At 59.2% G+C, this 20381-nt stretch overlaps 1 protein-coding gene across 1 annotated transcript in view; it reads right to left on the bottom strand.

Annotated features, from left to right (window-relative positions):
* Nucleotides 1–20381, bottom strand: part of GRIK3 (glutamate ionotropic receptor kainate type subunit 3) — a 192067-nt gene that overhangs the window by 45241 nt on the left and 126445 nt on the right. Inside the window, exons 4-7 of the mRNA XM_004614243.2 lie at nt 14944–15125; nt 14391–14444; nt 4825–4998; nt 4200–4343 (exon numbers count right to left, since the gene is read on the bottom strand). Of these exons, the coding sequence (XP_004614300.1) occupies nt 4200–4343; nt 4825–4998; nt 14391–14444; nt 14944–15125 (554 nt within the window). The remainder of the gene's footprint in view (nt 1–4199; nt 4344–4824; nt 4999–14390; nt 14445–14943; nt 15126–20381) is intronic.

Raw genomic sequence — 20381 nt, 5'->3', positions numbered from 1 at the left:
GCTGCCACCGTCCTGGCCTTCAGACCCCACCGAGTTGGTGATGGAGCTCCGTGCAGCCCCGCTGCAGGAGCAGAAAGCAGGCTGGGACGGGGCCACGTGCCACCCCAGTTCATGGAAGGAACAGGAGGCAGAACTAAACTGGAGCTGGGGCTCCCAGGCATGCCCTCCCCCCCATGCCATCCGTCCGGCTCTCTCTGCTCCAAGGGCTCAGGGGACAGCCAGCACACAGTAGATGCCCATGTGCCAGAAGAGTGAGCTTGTACGGTCCTGCAGTCCGGGGGTCTTGGGAAGAAAGTGGCCTGGGAGTGGGCAGAAGGGGACGACATGGTTATGCGCATGTCCTGTAGCCACGTGAGATGGATGATGGGGGTACTGGGAGGAGGCAGTGGTGGACGTCCCGACCACTTCAGCTTCCTTGTCACGCTGAGGTCAGGACCCCCTTCAGAGTCTTAGGCACCGGCGCCCCCTCCCAGCTGCAGGGCCCACCCCACGCTGACACAAGCTAACTGCAAGTACCGGCCTTCACTAGCCCCCAGGCCCACCCAAACAAACCCCTTGGGCCCTGTGGTAGGAAACATAACCGCATTAAGTGGGAAAGTGATAGAATTGAAAAGACAATGAACAGCTGAACTTAGATACAGCTTTTCAGTTTGGTGCATCATGTAAGGGTTTCAGCTCAGGGCTTAAAGACCTCATGTTCTCTTGAGCCAGTAGAGTACAATCGAACCTACTGGAAACATATGAAGATGGGCAAATTGGGGCGCTAGCCCAGACAGGAGGCAGCTGTGGGGACCCAGGGGGGCATAAAACCAAAATGGACAGGATGTGGGTTTGGCACACCCGGACTCCCTGCTCTGGGCTTCAGGAAGGGGCAGGGGCCCTTTTCACAGGGGTTCAAAGGTACCTGGGGTAGGGTGAGTCCAAATGGTAAAGCACATGCCCCACCTGGGCCAGACCCTGAGTGTGGCCCTGGCACCATGTGGCCCCTTAAGCCTCTCGATACGGCCCGGTGGACCCCCGTATAGCTGGGCCCTGCACCATCCTGGCAGCTCGAGCTACACTACATGGCCAGGCCCGGGTACAGCACCTTGGTCCACACTGCTGGGCTGTGCAGGGCTGCAAGCAGCTCTCCTGGCCAACACTGCTGGTGACCCCAACCCCCCAAAAAAGTGACCCAATGTCATTTCTTTGCAGTGTATGTGTGTGTGTGTGTGTGTGTGTGTGTGTGTGTGTGTGTGTGTGTGTGTGTGTGAGTGCGGGTCGGGGGTTAGCAGTACTCAAGGGTGCAGGGACTCCCCCAGCAATTCTTTTCTGTGCAGGGGCCACACCCAGTGATGCCAGTACTTACTCCTGGCTCTGTGCTCAAGGGTCACTCCTGGCAGTGCCCCAGGACCAGAGATCAAGCCCAGGTCCTCGCATGCAAGGCCATCACCCTCCCCGCTGTCACTGTCCGATGGCTCCTCCTGCTCCCAGCCACTCTTAGCCAAGGGGCAGCAGGTGGTGGGGCGCTGCTCAGGCCCTGTGGCATGAGGAACCACCCGGGCCGCATCAGGTGGGCTCGGGGCCTCCAGGACCACACACGGTACCCCAGGGGAGCAGGAAGTGCAGGAACAGAAGGGGAACCAGAGGCATTCGAGGCCATGCTCTAACCCTTGGACCATCTCTGTGGCCCCCCATTGCTCCTTTCCTTAGGAGACGGGACTGGGGAGGTCACAGGGTAGGGCCCAGAGGTCCCACTGCAACCCCGCCAGGAGGAATCACCCCCAGTTATGGTCAGAGGCATGGGGGCTTGAGGAGACCAAGTAGGGTGGTCCCCAGGAATGGGGTGCAGGGCCCAGGGCAGTCTCCATGCAGGTGCAGCATGGAAGAGCCGGTCCTGACGCCTGCCAGGGAGAGCTGGGGCGTGCAGTGAGCAGCTTCCCCACACTGGCCTGCACCCCGCCCTCCACTGCCCCCCCTTAGCCCCCCCTCTCTCCCCAGGCTCTCTCCAGGCCCCCAGGGAAATCACAGCAGGCGCCTTCAAACCTGCCCACAGCGCAGCCTTCCTCCCTGTCAGCTCCAGGAATGAAATGCCAGCAGGTGCCGGCCCTGGTGGGCGGTGGGCAGGGCTGGCCGGGGCAGCAGGCAGCGCGTCGCTCCTCTGGTGACATTTCCCTCGCCTGCCCGCCCCTCCAGCCGCCGCTCAGGACTCGCTAAATGAAAGATGCTTCCCGCGCGCTGAACTCCGGCCTGGTATTTCCAGCTCTTCTCAGAAATGCCACGTCTTTAAAATGATTCACTGTCATGCAGTCAGGTGGGGAGACTGGGCAGTTTGCAAGTGGTCACAGGGACGAGTGTGGCCGACATGGGAACCTCAGGCCTGACTGCGGGACCGGGGACCGATCCCCGGCACCTTTAAACGAGCAGAGACAAAGTCATCCTTTGCTTTCCTTTCCCACTTGGAGCTGGAACCCAGGACCTCCTACGTGCAAGTGCTGACCGCTGAGCCACCTCCCCAGCCCTGACGGTGTTTCTGAAAGGTTCCATGAGGGTCTGAGTGGGCTGGGCCATTCCCGGGCCAGGGGCCAGCACGGACAGTGGGGCAGCAGCTCCAGCCAGCTGCTGGGCCCTGCAGGAGGAAGGGGGTCCCCCTTCCAGGCCGGTGATGAATGTGCTCTCCTCCAGGCGTCACCCTGAGCTTTGAGCATCCCTGGGGCACACAGGGGAACGGCCCCAAATCTGTGTGGCCTGAACGTTCTCTCTCCCAGGGAACACAAAGCCGTAGTTGTGAAGACCCCAACGAGGAGACCGTACAGAGCCAGGCCAGAGGTCAGAGGTGCTCGCTCTGTGCCTGGTGGGGTCCAGAGTGCCTCCCTTGCCCCACAGGGCTTGTGATCTCTAACAGCCCTAGTGTCACCTCCAGGCCGCAGAGGTGGTGCAGAGGACCAGAGAGGCCCAGTTGCTTGTCTTAGGTCACACAGCTTAAAAGTGGGTCTGGTTCATCTCCACTTGTCTGCCCCCCACCAGGATGCCAGGACGGTGGGCACATCAGTGGGTGATCAGTGACGCCCCCGACCTGCTGCTCCTTCCTCTGGGCACCTGCAACCAGTGTCCAGTGCGATTCCAGGGAGGCCTTTTGAGCCCGAGCACCCCGGACAGCACCCCTCCCGAGGGTGCAGTGCTGCAGGACGCCCGCTCCCTCGTGCACGCCCAGGGCTGCCGGGAAGGCCCCAGGGAGAAGCAAAGCCGAGAGCGCCAGAGGTGCGGGCACCGGCTCTAAGGCCCGCCTCTCCCCCGCCCCGCTGGCGTGCTCTGGAACACAGGGGCACAGCACGGCCTCGGCCCAAGCATCGGGCGGACTCAGGACCCCGGGGAGAGCCTCCTTCTGCTCCTGTGCCCGCAGGCGCCCTGGCCCTGTGACGGTCTGCCCCTCCTGGCCGAGGTTCGGGGGTGCTCGGGGCCCCTCCACTCATCCTAGGGCGGGGGCCGGCACCCGGCAGGCTGCAGGTCAGCTGCGGCATTCGCACCCCGATTCGATCCCCCAGGCAGCCGCTTCCTTTCCCTCCTGGGACTGCCCCCTCCAGGCCCCTACCACACAGGGCTGCCCCCTGGGTGCTGGCCCACCCTGCCCTCAGCTCCTCCCCAGCTTTCCTCCGGGCCAGGTGCTCGGAGCCCACCCGCCGGCTTCCCAGCCCTCCCCCATACCCCCTTCCAACACCATCTCATCCTGGGCCATGGAAAGTGCCCTCATGGGGGGGTGTGGGAGGAGGCCAGAGGGGCCTCCTGCACCGCTCGCTCCCCCTGCACTCACTGGCCTGCGCCCGCCTCTCCCTGGAGCCACTTGGCCACAGCTGCCACGGCACCAGGAGAGCCGGGCCCCTGTGGGCACCCTGGGCGGGAAGCGGGCGTGCAGAGCACTTGGGGTTGGTTGCTGGCCCGAGCCTCCCAGTTCTGGTGCTGCGTGAGCATGGCCCGCCCAGGAGGCCACGCGTCCCCCCACCTCTGACGGCTGAGGGAGGCCCTGATTCGGTCTCACAACACCCGAGTCCCCCTGAGTCTGCTCTCCCCCGGGAAACTGGGCCCAGGGCATGGAGGGTCACGTGCCCACGCCCAGGCCTGCGAAGCGTGAGAGTCCCAGGATGCTCCGAGCTGGCCTTTGGCCCCCCTCCTGGCCCCCGGGGTGGGGATGCAGGGGCACGAGGCGGGGGCCTTGCTCTCACCTCCTTGATGAAGTTCATGAAGCGGCCGCCGAAGCGCCAGGCCTTGTGCCGGTGGCACTGCAGGGAGTTGACGGTCATCTGGGGCGCGCGCTGGTAGCACACGGACACGATGTGGACAGCGTCGTACAGCAGGGCTGCATCGGTCTGGAATGGGGGCGGCCTGCTGGGGAGCTCTGGGCCCACAGGCCCCCTCCCCACGTAGTGTCCCGGCGTGGGAAGGCAGTGACCGTCCCCCGCTGCAGCTGCGCCTCCACCCCCCCCCCAAGGTCCCTTGTGCCCTGGCCCCTGCCCGGGCCCTGTCCATACCCGCTCCTTCCTGCCGCCCCGGCCACGGCAGCCACACGCTCCCGGGAGTCACAGTCTGGCGCCCTCTACCTGGTCCCCATATGTCTGCATGCTGCAGGGGGCCTGGGGAGGGGGTCCAAGGCCAGGCATCGGGCCTGATTCCTTTGTGATCTGGCTGCTCGCTTGACCAGTGGTGAGAGGCAGGAAAGAAGGATGGCCGGGGGGGGGGAGGGGGAAAAAAGGGAAGAAGAAACAGAGGGAGGAGGGCAGAAAGCAGCAAGGGGTGAGGGGAGGGAGCGGGGAGGGCAAGGGGAGCCCCGGGGGCTGCCGGCCGCCATACCATCATCACCCCGTCAAGCAGGCCGGACTCGGCGCGGGGCGCCGCCTGCAGCCGCTCCATGGACCACTTCTCCACGATGGCCGAGACGTGGGGGTTGTCCACGTTGAGGATGCGGAAGCCGGTCAGGTTCACGCCCGAGTAGCGGTAGGGCTCCAGGTCCAGGGCATAGAGGTCCTGGGCAGAGGAGGGTGGCGTGAGGAGGGGGGTGCCTGCTGTACCCCGACTGCTCCCCCGCAACATGCCAGGGAGGCTCAGGAGGGAGTGGCACGGGAAGGAGCTCCCCCGAGGAGAGGCTGGGACCCCCGAGGACCCCCTGACTCTTGGCTAAGACCAGCCCCTCACTGCAGAGCCCCCAGCTGTTTCTTCCTCTGCAACAGGGAGGAGGTGGCGCCTTTAGAGCACTGAAGAGTCAGTCCTGCCCCCAACACCCCAGGAGTGTGGTGGGCTCACAGTGGTCTGTCCTCCACAGGAGAGGCGGGGGCGACAAAGGGCCCTGGGTTTGGGGGTGTCCGTCCAAGCTGCTCAGAGGATGCTGGAGGGAGAACTTGACATCCAAGGGGCATGTTTCAGGGATCCCCACCCTCCTTCCCTCAGCCCCCTGCAGCAGCAGGAAGGTCAGTCTGTCTGTCCAGGTCCTGTCCAGGTTTAGCCTGGGGCAGGAAGTGGTCTGAATGCCTGGGGCAGCATTGCTCAGGGGGAGGGGGTGATTCCTATCAGCAGACTGGTGTGTGTGGGGTGGGCTGGGCAAAGTCATCTTCGAAGCTGAGAGGAGAAATGTGTGTGGGGGTTGGGGGTCGTCGGTGAGGGGGAGCAAGCGAAGAACGACCCTGACTTGGGAACAGGCCAGCAGAGGGCAGCCAGTGCCCTGGTGGGGAGGGGGGTCCCAGGCGCACCTAGGCCCCCGCCACACCCCAGGCTCCTACTCTCCGTCTCACTCCAGTGCCCAGCACTGGGGACAGGCCCAGAGAGGATGATGCCTGGTCTGGTCCAGGGCGGGGCCTGGGTGGGGCACCCAGAAGCCTTGGGCCTTTGCGGTGACTGCTGGGTTCTGCCCCTCCACCCCACCCCCCCTGCTGTGCTCCTGGCATCTGGCAGCTCCCTGGGCACAGCGCAGGGTCCCCCACATCTCACCTCTGTTCTGGCAGGTGCCAGGACTGGCACTTTTTGAACGAAGACACTGACAGTCGATTTGGCCGCACCCCTCTGTGGGGAAACTGAGTCCTTGGGTCCCTGTCTGAGCCTCGTCATCTAACCCTTCCTCCACTGCCCTTCCCGAGCTGCCGCCCCACCCCTGCACACTCTCCAGGTCCTCTGCCTCTGGGAGACGGTGGTGGCACATTGCCGTGCCCGCTCCTTGGCTGCGGGGCTCAGCCAGCCCCAGCACAGACCCTTCTGGGGCTGGTTCCAGGCTCCCGGGAAAGAAGGACGCAGGCGTGGGCCCCGGAAGCTGCCCTTCCACACTGTGCTGTCTCCTCTGGTCTCAGACACGCCCCTGAGGGGCACTGAACCCCATCTCTCCTGCACCCCCAAGCAGGCTCCTTCTGGAAGATACCGTGTAGGGAAGCACAGACTCGAATGAGAGAGCTTAGTCCTGCCCTGCCCAGACAAACACAGTTCTGGTCTGGGATGGGGAAGGGGCTGGGTGGGAGATGAGGGTCCCCACTGAGGTAGCCAAAGGGTATCTCCACGGGGTAGATCTTCGTGCCCACCGGGGGCATCCGCTTAGCCACCATGTGGAGCGGATGATGTGCCCTTCCCTCCAGGAAGCGAGTCTTCCACCCTCGGCCCCTCTGAGAGAGGAAGGGGGCAGGGACTGGCCAGGGCTCATGCCCACGGGGCAGGGAGGCCTCACACTGGCCTATGGACCCTGATGACATTCAGGGCCACTACATGGCACCTTGACCTGGGCCACAATGTGCAAGTCTACACATCTGGATTGCACCCCACACACACACCCCTTCTTGGCTCTGCCCCGCCCCCCCACACACACACTGTCTCACTCAGAATCCTGGGTTTGTGTCTTCAGTGGTTGTCAAACACAAGACACACGCCAGAATTTTTGGGGGGATCTGCAGGGGACATATTAGCTCCATGGAGTCTAGGGAGGGGATGTGGCTTTGAGAGCCACGACTGAGCTATTATCCCCAAATGGAGACATGCAGAAAGGGTCTGAGCTTAGAGGGGATCCATGTGCAACGAGAGGGGCAGGAGGAGGGGTCACTCCAGGGAGTGATCATTGGAAGGGCTTGTGGAATGAGGGAGGGCTCAGTGGAAGAACGGAAGATTCACTTGGAGGGGAGCATTCACTGGGAAGAGGGAGGACTCACTGGGAGGGGAGGACTCACTGGGAGAGGATGGAGGACTCACTGGGAGAGGATGGCTCACTGGGAGGGGAAGACTCACTGGGAGGTGGGAGGACTCACTTGGAAGGGAGGACTCACTGGGAGAGGATGGCTCATTGGGAGGGGAGGACTCACTGGGAGAAGATGGAGGACTCACTGGGAGGAAGAGGACTCACTCAGAGAAGGAAGGACTCACTGGGAGGGGAGGACTCACTGGGAGGAGGGAGGACTCACTGGGAGAGGATGGCTCACTGGGAGGGGAGGACTCACTGGGAGGAGGGAGGACTCACTGGGAGGGGAGCATTCACTGGGAGGAGGGAGGACTCACTGGGAGGGGATGGCTCACTGGGAGGGGAGGACTCACTGGGAGGAGGGAGGACTCACTCGGAGAAGGGAGGACTCACTGGGAGAAGAGAGGGCTCACTGGGAGGAGGGAGGATTCACTGGGAGGGGAGGACTCACTGGAAGGGGATGGCTCACTGGGAGGAGGGAGGACTCACTAGAAGAGGTGCTCACTGAAGACCTCTCTCACCACACTCTGCCCAGCATGGCTTAGGGAGGTGGCCACAGCTATGGCTAGCAGCATTGACCAACCGTGAGGCCAGGCCGTGGACTCTATCGTGTCATACAAGGCTGTGGCATGGGAGAGAGGGGTGAGCGATGTACAGAGCTGGGCTGGTGGTCAGGCGACTGATGAACACTCGGGGCTTGCCCTGTCTGGTAGCTGGTGCCCAGCTCCTGGCTACATTCGAGAGTTTGGGGGTTGTGGGAGGGGCAGGGTGTCAGGGATAGGGTCCTTCCGCCTTCCCCCTCTTGCAATGTGGAGATAGCCGTGAGGAGGCCTCGGCCAGCTCGGTCAGTGTGTGCCTGCCTCAGGAGGGGGTCAGCACCCCACGTCAGAGGCAGCGAGGGAGCACTGCCCACGGCACCCAGGATGGCTGCCCTCCTCACGGCACCCAAAGAGGCCTCCCTGCTGGACTCTGCCCAGCTGTTCCTCCAGGCTCAGCGTCCAGCAGAGGCTCCCCCTGGCTTCTCAGGACCAAGTTCTCCTCCCCTCCAGCCTCACGTGCCTTCCTGCCTGCATTTTGCTCTAGGAACACTGCCCGTGTTTTGTGCCCCCTTCCCCCAGCCCCTCCCTGTGCCCCTGTCATTTCGCATGTCCCATCTGCTGGATGGCTGTTTTAACCTTGGTGGGCGGGTTATTGTTTTGAGAATTAGCTCAGAGGTCACTGCCTCCAGGAAGCCTCCCTTGACTATTACTCCATGCAAGAATGACAGGGCAGGTCAGAGCACTTCTGCTCCTATCCTGGACCTTTCAACATCACCCTGCTGATAACTGTCTGTGTCTGCTACCTGTCTCTTCTATGAGCATCTGGGCCAAACACTCCTTTGGTTGAAAGACAGTTCAGCCAGCTGACTGCGGGGTACATAAGCCTCAGAGGGAAGGAGGTGGAGCCGACTCGGGCGCCACATGCTTCAAATATTGGGGGTCCTCTCCCTCCAAGAGGCCAGTTTTGCACTTTTCTTGGTTTGGGGGCTCAGGGGATTGAGCCTTCTGAAACGGGAGATCTTCCCGCAGCTGCCTTTGGAGGGCACTGGGTCTGGGGAGGACGGGCTTTGCGTGGGCAGAGTCTGGGCAGGAATCTGAAGGCTAGGCCTGAGGAAGCGCCACTGGCCCTGGGTGGGGTGAGACTCAGGCTGCCTCTTCTAAGACCTGAAAGAAGCCAACGCATTTGCCTTCTTGGACCTCTGTACCTGGGCCTGTCCTCAGGGCCCAGAGGGGGCCAGGACAGAGAGAGCAGACCAGCACTGCCCAGCTCCTGTGCGGTGTGGGTGCCGTCCACACAGCCCTTCCACCTGCAGTGCTGCTGACCTCAGCCACGCCAGTGGGGGGCAAGGGGGAGCGGCTGGGTGGGTGGTGCAGTGCGGGGACCTTTCTCCCCTGCCACTGGGAGCCCAGGTATCAACGCAGGGCTGGGGGACTTGGGGCACCCCAAGTCCTGTTGTGAAGACAGGAAGAGCGGGGAGCTGGTAGAGGCCACTCTGTCCTGTTCTGATGATCTGCCCCAACTGCCCCGGGCAGAGACCCCAAGTGCTGTACACGGTGAACTGTGTGAAGCCTTTGCTGCTTGGCAGAAAGTTGCTGTTCTCGATGCCAAATGTTGACACACTGAATTCAGTATCGACGAGGGACCTTTTAGAAACATTCAGCATAACATAATAGACTAATTCATTAGCACCCCATGGGTCTGACTGGATAGAAGCTGAAGCTCGGAAAACATCGCCTTAAGGAATGACAGATGAAAATATCTTTCCCATGATATAACTGTTATTGCCGGGAAGTGGCATTAATTGTGATTGCTTATCTATTAATTTATTATAATTCCTTTTTTTCACCTCCAGGCTTTTACCTACACATGACATGTACCAGGGGCTCAGCTGGGGCTGATTAACGCGGGGTTATCTGGGAATGGCTCGAAGCTGGCTGGGACTGATAATGGCAGCTGGGGTAATTAAAATGTCTTCTGTGTGGGAGAAGCAAGTTTGGAGAATGTTTCAGAGGCAGAGTTGGTGACATGGGGCTCCTACAGAGAAGGAGATAAATGCCAAATGCCACTGTCTACCACCCACCCACTAGTGACCAACGAACCCAGAGGTAGGACCAGGGGTTGAGTCTGGAGGATCTTGATGATGCCGGAACCGGAAGTAGGACTGGGGGAATGGATGCAGGGCACCTGGAGGGAGGCCCTCCCACCAATGTCCCAGGACTGTGCCTCCCCCAGGCAGAGCTCTCTCTGACCCTCCCAGAAGGGCCATGGGCTGGAACAGCCATAGACACACCCGGAAGTCAGCACCCAGCCCTCCCTCGTGCATCTGCTCGGAAACCTGGGCCCATGTCTCAGCCTCTCTCATCTGGGACTCCCCCAGTGGCCAACAGGCCATGTGCCCAGCCCCAGGAAGAGGAAACCCAGCCATGTGGAAGAAAGGCTGGGGACGCTGTGAAGTGTGGGCGCTGCCCCGACCACCATCAGTGTGAACCTACAGGCCTGAGCCGTGGCAGCTGAGTGGACTGGGAGCCCCAGAAGAGGCCTGTGGGTTCAGCTGATGAGTCTCGGTGGAGGGCTCTGAAGCTGGAAGGCTCCCCGCAGGCACAGCCTCACTCGGACCCTTCGCTGTGGGGTGTGACCTCTCTGAGACTCCGTCTGCACGTGTGTGCAACACAGAGGCAGGCACACCTTCCTGGGGAAGGTGTTCTGAATTTTGGATGAGACGAGGACACAGGAAACAGGGAGTTCGTGGGCTGAACGTGTGCAAGGTCCTAAATGCCAACAGGGGCCTAAGCCCTTTGCTGGCACCGACACAGTGAACGCTCAGCATAGCTCCCTGCATGCAGCTCTGCGGCCCGTCCATAGCGCGGACACAGGCCAAGAGAAGTGGGAGTCTCTGGATTCCAACTCTGGCAGGCTCCGCTGGGATCTTTGCAGCCGGAGTCTCTGGTCTTAACTGTTGCTATGGTGAGGAGGCGGACAACTACACTGATCACCTTCCACTCTGTATTGTTTCTCTGCATTTGTTCATTCGTTCACTGGCTCTCCACTCACTCCTCCGTTCAGGCTTTTTGGGAGTGACCACCGCACACAGGTGCCATTTGGGCACTGGACTACGCAGGGGAGTGGGGCAGGGCCCTGATCCTTATGTGTGTCAGCTCCGTCTCTGTCCACCCTCTGTACTGAGCGCCTGGCTCAGGCCTGACACCCCAGTGAGCATTTCTATATGGTTCCTGAGAAAATGAATGGGCGAATTAACAAAGTGAACAAACTGAACAGATTGCTGAAGGTTTGAAAAAAAGGGAGCTGGATATTATCGGGGGCCTCACTCTGCAGCCCCCTTTCCTGTCTCCAGCGCTGGACCCAGGTGTATGACAGCATCTATGTGGGGCATGATGTGTCCCACTGGTGTGCTTCGGAAAGGGTGGCCAGGCTGCACGGCTGAGGGCCCACGGCTTTGGGTTCTGCTATTCCTAGCCCCAAGGTAGTCACCCCATGGGGCCCTGTGAGGGGGTAGGACTGGAAAAGATGCTTTGAGTTAAGCAGTTGGAGCTAGACTCAGAACAAGGCTAGAGAGAGCGTTCAGCTGGGCAGACCTATAAGTTAGATTCAGGGTACACGCCTGTGTGTGTCTGTGTGTGTCTGTGTGTGACTGTATCTCTGTATGTGCCTGTGTGTGTCTGTGTGTGCCTATGTGTGTCTATGTGCTTATGTGTCTATATGTGCCTGTGTGTGTCTGTGTATGCCTGTGTCTCTGTATGTCCCTATGTGTGTCTGTGTGTACCTATGTGTGCCTATGTGCTTATGTGTCTGTGTGTCTGTATGTGCCTGTATGTGTCTGTGTATGCCTGTGTCTCTGTATGTCCCTATGTGTGTCTGTGTGTACCTATGTGTGCCTATGTGCTTATGTGTCTGTGTGTCTGTATGTGCCTGTATGTGTCTGTGTATGCCTGTGTCTCTGTATGTTCCTATGTGTGTCTGTGTGTACCTATGTGTGCCTATGTGTCTGTGTCTGTATGTGCTTGTGTGTGCTTGTGTATGTCTGTGTGTGCCTGTCTTTCTGTGTGTATCTGTGTGTGCCTATGTGTATGCATGTGCCTGTTATATCTGTATGTGCCTGTGTGTATGCAAGCACCTGTGTGTCTGTGTGTGCTTGTGTGTGCCTGTGTGTGCTTGTTTATATGTGCCTGTGTCTGTTTGCTTGTGTCTTTGTGTCTGTGTGTGTCAGTGTATGCCTTTTTGTATATCTGTGTGTATGTCTGTGTGTGTCTATGTGTTCCTATGTCTGTGTGTGTCTGTGTGCATGTGTGTGCATTTGTGTGTGTGTTAGCAGTGTAAACTTTGTCCATGCCACTTCTACAGGAACCACCTGTGGCCCCATCTCTTCTGGGGGCCGGTCAGGATAGAGGGGGGAGTCCAGTCCTGCTTGTCCCTCCCCCTCAGCAGACTAAACAAGGACTGGTCAGCTGTCCAAGGGGGTTTCTCCCATCTGTTCCCAGGCAGGGTGTTTGCAAATGTGGGTGGCATTTTCTTACATGTCACCGAGCCTGTAGCCAGTGTGTGGGGACAGGACAGGGCTGCTCCCTGATCCATGGGGGGCAGGACATGTTGTGCTGGTGCAGGCCCAGTCCCACCACTGAGGCAGAAACACCCCTAGAGTCCAGCCCCGGTGGGACTAGGGGTGCAGCTCTTGGAGACAGGGGAGGCGGCATGAACGGGCAGCTAGGCTGTGACCAGCTCCCCGCCCCCACCGTGATACACTCAATGTCAGGGAGCAGATCTGGGGGAGCAAGCTGGAGCCAAGAGCAGGGGAAGGCACAGTGGGCAGAGAGATGGGGCTGGAACTGTCCTTCCCGTGATGTCCAGAGGGGGATCCAGGACCACCGCCCCCCTCCCCCGCCTGCCATGTTCTTTGTGACCCGAGGCTTTGCAACCATTAGGTTGTCTGAATGAGATTTCCTTAAAACCAACATGGCCAACGAGGGTGGGAGACCTGGAAGCTGTCCCCTGCTCATCTCCATGTTAGGGACAAGCTCCGAGGCCCTGGGACACCAGGAGTCTCTGGCAGCAGGAGAGAATGAGAGATGGAGAGAGCTGGGGGTGGGGAGGCGGAGAGCGGAGAGAGAGGGGGAGAGAGAGAGGGAGGGAGGGAGAGGTGAGAGGCATCGGGGCACACACCGTCCCAGGGGCCAGGCCACCCTGGAGAGCGGGGCGAGCTCGCTGTCCCTCTGTCCTGTGACCACAGGGCCAGGCTTCCATCACAGCAGCTCAGAGCACGGGCTCCGGCGGCCATAGGAGCAGGAGAGCGGGGAGCACCTGCCTCCCCTCAGTGCCCAAGGAGCCAGGGCGGGGCACAGAGGTCCCCGGCCCTAGACTGTGCCCACCCCACCCCCAGCCTTGCACCTCTGCCCTCTCCCCACTTCGAGCAGAGCTGGGGGATTGGGCATCTGGTGACCTCGGTGTCTGCAGAAACAGCTCCGGGTGGGTGGACTCCAGAAGGGACGGATCAGTCCTGGGCCAGGATGTGCAGGGTGGTCCCTAAGTCCCCCTGGACACACATACAGTGGGCAGGTGGTGGAGAGGGGCAGTCAGCTGGGGTGTGCTGGGAAATGCTTAATCACCAGTTCCTGGGGGAACAGGGCAAGGCAAGCTTGGCCAACCCCCGCGCTGTGAATACCCCCTCAGTGGCTGACAGAAGCCGGTCACCGGGTCACTGTGTGGGGAGGAGATGGACATAGCAGCTCCGGGGACACCAGTTCTGACAGCCCACAGAGGTGCTCCTGCCTCCTGGCCCCGGCTTCTGTCGTTCCCTGACGTGGAATGCCCTTCCTCGCTCTCTCTTTGGGGAGCCCCCGCTGAGCTTCTGAGGCCCAGTTCAAGGAGCTGCTTCCTGCAAAGCCCGACTCTCATTTCCCTCAGCACCAGGCATCTCCTCCCGCTGTGCCCGGTGCCATCTGGCCTGGCCTGGGGGTCACGAGCACGCCGTGCCGGCTAGACACGAGAGGCAGAGTGGACAGCAGGACTCCTGGGGGACCGGCCTCTCTCCCGGCTGTGTCGCCGGCACTCCAGGACACCTTCGTCGCTGGTGTCTGAATGGGGGGGACACAGAGGCCCACACAGCCCCCGGGAGCTGGTTTCGGGGCAGGCTGGGAGCAACACTGTCCAGGGTGGAGGCGGCACGGAGGCTCCAGCCATGCCTGAGAGCAGTCAGAGGCCTGTGGCTGCGAGGAAATGAGGGTGGTCTCATGTCCTTGGGTGCCACTAACTCCCTCCCGGGCTGAAACAGGCCTCCGCGTGCGTCCACTCTGGACAGGTCCCCACGCAGGAACCCGAAGTGGCCGTTCCTGCTGGAGCGAGAGAGGCCAGCGCCACACCCGAGAAAACGTGGGTTGGGGTCAAGGGTTACCCTAACAATCAAGGTGGGTCATCTGAGAGCCCCCTTCTGGCCAATAAGCATAGCCATGCGCCCACATGCAGGGGGTCCCAGCCCCACCTGTGGTCCAACGAGACATCACTTTCCAAAAGCAGGCAGGCCATACATACACATTTGTGCGGTCACCGGGGGCTGTCACCCTGCCTTGGGAGCCACGTCTGACCCCAGTGACCTGTAGCTTCAGAACGGAGGGGATCCCCCACCACAACCCATGTCACCTAGCCGGGAGTCGGAGGCACTTACCAGAGTGGTGAAGATGAAGTGGTAGTACTCGGTCATCATGCCCATGGCCATGGCCTGCGTGAGAGCACAGTGTTAGCAGCTTCAGGGTGTGGATCATGGGTGGGCAACCCCGTGGGCAGGACAGGCTGCAGAGGAGCTGGGGGGACACCCTGGGGGAGGGGGCTGTTCTTGGAAGCCACAGGTGAGAGCAGCAAGTTTCATTCAGGGACAGGCAGAAATGCAGCTTCTCACTCTCTGACGGTGCCCAGGCCCATAGTGCTCTCCCCCAGGTCTTGAATGCACTCCTGACCCTGTCCCACCAGTCTCGGAACTCTAGGGGTCATGTCCACTCCATTCCTGCCACCTCCATCTTGCCGTGGTATGTGCCAAAGCCCCTGAGCCTGTCCCACGGGGGACCCTTGACACAGCTCCAGAGAGGCCAAGGCGACACCAGGGCCGTGAAGCCAGAGAGGGCGGAGCTGGGGTCAGAGAGAACACAGAAGCCTATGGTGAGGGCAGGGGAGGGGCCACACGAGTGCCGGCCAGCCCGCCCCGCCGGCCAGTGCTCACGTACCTGCTTGAGGATCTGCGCGGCCATGGTGTGGCTGCAGTCGAAGATGATGCGGAATTCGCGGCCGCGCTTCATCTCCTTGAGCAGGGGCCGTGCGTCGTCGGAGTCCAGGGGCAGCTGGCGGATCTTTAGGCGGATATTGTATCTTGACGGAGCCATGATGAGCTCCTGTAGGCGGATGAGCCCTGAGAGGCCCCGGGGCACAAGACACATGAGTGTGCATACGTGAAGACACGAGTGCTGGGCACAGCTGCCGGGGACTGCACGTCTGTATCTGCGTGCGAACGCGGATCCCAGCCCGTGGAGAGAGGGGCGTGTGCGGGGATGGGGACACGAGTGGGAGCAGTCCGGCCTGGACATGGGCTCCTGGTGCGCATGTGTGCAGGTATGTATGCAGGCGTGTGTGCATGGAGCACATCACACGCATGTTTGTGGAGACAGGGTGTGTCCCTGGGCTGATGCAAACTTCTGTGGGACACGCATGTGCACACACCATGGCTCGTACGTGTAGATGTATGTAAACATGTAGATTCTAAAGCGCCCAGGACACACTGACTGTGCTCTCTATACCAGTGGACAGACTGTGGAGTGGGGTCCAAAGGAGACCCTTGTTCACCCAGCCCCCTAGAGCACTGTGCAGCCTGGGACCTGCTCCAGCTGCAGACATATGGGGAAGTCCCAGCTGTGCCGAGTGTCACCTGGGGAGGGCCAGGTGGTGACTGGGTCCAGCCCCTTCCCAGGACAGGCGGCTTTCAGGTAAGCACTCCTCCTGGAGGCCCGCCCCTCTGCACCAAACAGCCCAGACCTCATCTCCCCGGTCTCCCTCCTCAGTCTGGGGGCCCGCTCCTCACTGGCTTCTGGCCTTCTCTCACTGCCCCTGTTCTGTATATATTCTCGGACATCACCTGCCCTGGTGGGTCGCCTGGCTGGCTGCTGCTCAGCGCCCCATTTCACAGTCATGTGTGACTTGTGGGTGAGGCTTTTCCCCCTTGCGCTGAAACGGGCGTCCCCACAGCCTGCGACTAATGAGCTCTTCATCCGGGACTTCCAGGAGAATGGGGTGTCTCTTCCTGGAGACAAATGGCTCACTGAGGTCTAATTAAGCTCATTTCCATCTCTATTTCACGGTCTGTTCCTGCTCTCCATGATGCCTGCTCTCTGCAGGGAGGGGCGGGCAGCCCTGGGTAAGGGTCCTCAGCACCGCCCCCCACCCCCTCATCCTAGCTCCAGTTTTGCCCACACTCAGGGCTCAGGGTCTGTGTCCAGCCTGTGTGTACATGTGGCACACTTTAGAGCCCCACCAATAGCACTCTGGTTTTCTTCGGGGGACATCTGCTTGATCCCCTCCATCCACGGGGACCCAGTCTCTCGAGATACAGGTGCACAACATGTGACCCCCACCTGGCCGAGGAGCATGCAAGATCCTCCAGGTAAGGATTTGACATCAGCTGGACCTACCAAAGCGACATTCAGAAGGGGGAAGAGACATCTGTATGCCATTTAATTCCAACAGGGAGTATGTGAGTCTGGGGCCAGTTCATAGAACTCAGGGAGTCCAACACGGCAAAGAGCAACTCCATCCTGATGGCACTCATTTGAGTCCCTGAATTGAATGGCACCTGAAGCTAAAATTACTCCTGAACTTTCTAGTGGAGGCAACCAACAATCACCGCCCACTCCCACCCCCATCTTTGCTCAATCTACATTACTCTGGATGAAAGTTTGCAATACTGGAGCGATAGCACAGCGAGTAGGGCCTTTGCCTTACACGCGGCCGACCTGGGTTCAATTCCTCCGAGAGGGATTCTTGGAGAGCCCGGCAAGCTACTGAGAGTCTCCCGCCTGCACGGCAGAGCCTGGCAAGCTACCTGTGGCGTATCTGATATGCCAAAAACAGTACCAAATCTCACAATGGAGACGTTACTGGTGCCTGCTCGAGCAAATCAATGAACACAATGAACAATTGATTTGGGACGACAGTGCTACAGTGCAATACCTGGTTTTGGCAGCCCTTATCTGGGCAACCCCCACCCCACCTCCATACAGACACAGCCTACTTCAGGAGCCCTCCATAGAGAGTTATGGGCTCTCAAACTGTTTCAGGTCCACACACCTGGGTCTTGCCAGCCTCATCCCCACTCCTGAGGGCTGGGTGCCAGACAGGCAATCTGATTGGTCCCCATCACTTCCTCTGCCAGGATGGACAGAAAGAGAGCCTCATGCCCCAGCCCCTCACAGAGCACTCCAGCCCGGCAGCGTCAGGAGCCCTTGGCCCTGGAAGGTCTTGAGCCTCGGCATAAAGTCTGGGAGAGGTCGCTGGAGCCCTGACTAGTCTGGACCATGCTGGTGCCTCCCGAGATCAGACCTTATGGGAGGATAAACAGGATGCGGGTATCGGCTGGCGTTTGCAGAAGGGGAAGCTGCAACCCCGTCTCCCCAAACACTCCCAGCTTCCTTCTCCCAACTACACCTAGAAATGCCGAGGGTAGCAAAGGGTCCTGCCACTCACTCCCAGGTCCCTGCAAGGCCCCTGCTGCCCACTCTGCCCCCACGTGCTGGGCTTCCAGGTTCATGTATAGCTTCAGCAGGCACGAGGGCTTCAGGGGTGCAGGACACGAGGACAGAGACAGCCTGGGCAGCAGCGCAGAGGCCACCAGGGCCTTCTTGTCAGCCAAGTGCACTGCCCCGTGCGAAGCACAGTGGCCCTCGTCCCACCCTCTCCCCCCATCCCCTGAGCCCTGTGGCATCTCTCCTTCCTATCAGTGTATTCCCGAAGGGGACTGGGGGCTCATCTCAGCCCCTCCACACCCCAGCCCAGCAGAAGTCTAGGCTCTCTTTGTTTGCCGGAGCTGAGCTTTCCTTCCTGGCTGCTTCCCCAATCAATCTCTCTCAAAATATCTGCAGTGAATCATGCTTTTCACTTACAAAGTGCTTCTGCATTCATTACCCTACTTAACCAGCTCCCTGTCCTCGAAGGCAGGCAGCGGGGAGACTCGCTCCGCTGATATGGATGGAGAGACTGAGGCCCACAGAGGGGACTTGCTGACCCCTGGGCTCTGGCAGTGTGGCAGCAATGTGGTAAGACACAAGACACCAACTGTCGACTCTCAGAACCTTTGTCCACTTCCGGTTTTCCAAGCCCTTTCCTTTGGAATGGGTTTGTCTTGGGGTTGGGGTTGTATTATCGGGGGATGTGAACACGGGCAAAGCTCTCTCCAACACTGTTGGGTGCTGTCGCAATATTCAGATATTCTGTAATGGTTTGACATCCTGAAGCCATGGGCCAAACAAAGAGTGAGATTGAAAATTCAATGAACCCTCTAACTAGGCTTCCCACCGCACCATTGAGGGCTGATCTCACCTAACCATGCCAGCCTCGACCAGCGAGGTCCCAGGCAGGAGAGGAATAGAGTGGAGACAGGAATAATTACCTAGGCACACTCAGCCAGCACTGCCTCAGCAAACTTTGAGGTAAATACAAACTTTGAGGTAAAAACTTTGAGGTTGATTATTCTAAGTCACTAAGTGTTATTCTTTTCAGGGAAGGGGTTTTATTTGTTGTAGCACTGTAGCACTGTCCTTCCATTGTTCATCGTTTTGCTCGAGCGGGCACCAGTAATGTCTCCATTGTGAGACTTGTTGTTACTGTTTTTGGCATATCAAATACACCACAGGTAGCTTACCAGGCTCTGCACTGCGGGCAGGATACTCTCGATAGCTTGCCAGGCTCTCCGAGAGGGACGGAGGAATCGAACCCGGGTCAGCCACGTGCAAGGCAAACACCCTACTCTCTGTACTATCGCTCCAGCCCTTTATTTGTTACAGAGCTTTATTGTAGGAACGCATAATCCAGTGCCCCCTTTGAGCATGTCTGGGTGGCAATACGTTGGTTCCAAGAGATGACTGTGGTTGGTAGGTGCCAACTAACATTACCCATCCCCTTCTGACTATGCTCAGAGATGTAGGGATAGATCCTGGGAACTTTATGGGGTGGTTTCTGGAAGGTTCTGGGATAAGAACCTTCTGGAAGGTCCCCCGGATAAGAGTTAGGGGTCACATTAAGAAATTCGCTAAGCAAAGTTAGGAGTCACATAACAAAAATCCCAGGGGAGCCAGTGAGATGGTGCAAGCAGTGGAGCACTTACAGCAAGTGTAAGGTCCTGGGTTCGATCCCCAGCACTGGATGCTTCCTGTACCCCAGCACCACTGGGTATAGCCCCACATGAACAAAAAAAAAATCCTACCTTATTTGAATTGTCTCCCTGAATCAGGCTCTATCTGGGAGGAACATCAGACACAGTCCCACCTGCTTAATTCTGCTCCCTCTGTCCCCCCTGCCTTTGCCAGTCCCTCTGAGGGTCCCGCCATTCTCAGGTCCCGCCCTGTCTCTCTCCGCTGAGAGGTCAGCCAGACTAAAGCCAGAGCCACAGAGCGTACTCTTCCCGGTGCCTTCAATTCTGACTGAGCCCCCGTGCCCCGTGATTCTTGGTTCTGATGTCTTGAGACTGCCAGAGAACACCTACTCCCCGAGAGTGTGGGCAAAGGAACGTGGGACAACCAGCTCCCACCTTCTTCTTTACCGGCACCCAACACATCATTTTCCTGCAAAAGTTAGAGTTTATTTTAGCTTGATTTTTGATTCACTAAAAAAAAATAATGTTGGGGCTGGAGCGATAACACAGCAGGTAGGGTGTTTGCCTTGCACGCGGCCGACCCGGGTTCGATTCCCAGCATCCCATATGATCCCCCGAGCACCATCAGGAGTGATTCCTGACTGCAGAGCCAGGAGTAACCCCTGAGCATTGCCGGGTGTGACCCAAAAAGCAAAATAAATAAATAAATAAATAAAAATAATGTTAAAACATCTATGTTAGACCAGGCCCCATGCTAAATCCCCAAAAGCTCGTGACCCAAAGACAGGAAAAGGTTCAAAGATCAAAAATCGTTTAGTGTGTTAGGACAGATCTCCGGGGCTTCAGAGACACTGGTGGTGAGTCAGAGCTGGCGGGGAGCACCCCTGGATGGCAAAGGGACCACCATGCAGAAAGGGGGCCTGGGCTCCTGCCTGGTGCTGTAGCAGAAGCCCAGGCTGAGCGACTCTTAGTTTTGTCTTTCCCGAGGGACTCTTTCCCCCTTGTCTTGGTCCCCATGAGGAGATCACCAAACACTCGCACTGAACAGCCAAGAGCAGGAAGGCACTTTCCAGACTGGAGGCTTCAGCTTTTGAATTGAGATGTGCGTAGAGGAGGGCCAGATGGGTTAAGTAACTTGCCAAGGTCGTTCTCTCTTAAAAGGCTGGGCAGGCTAAGCAATGTCTTGGGAAGAATGAGGAGGAGAGGAGACAGTAGCCCCAAATAGCTCCACACTATGCAGCTAGTGAGTCTCATAGCTGGCACATACCTTCTCACCACCCCGAATCCAAAGCCTGACCAGACAGCCAG

Source organism: Sorex araneus, chromosome 5, assembly GCF_027595985.1.
Source record: "Sorex araneus isolate mSorAra2 chromosome 5, mSorAra2.pri, whole genome shotgun sequence".
Taxonomy (NCBI): Eukaryota; Metazoa; Chordata; class Mammalia; order Eulipotyphla; family Soricidae; genus Sorex; species Sorex araneus.
This window is presented reverse-complemented; position numbering and strand designations above follow the sequence as displayed.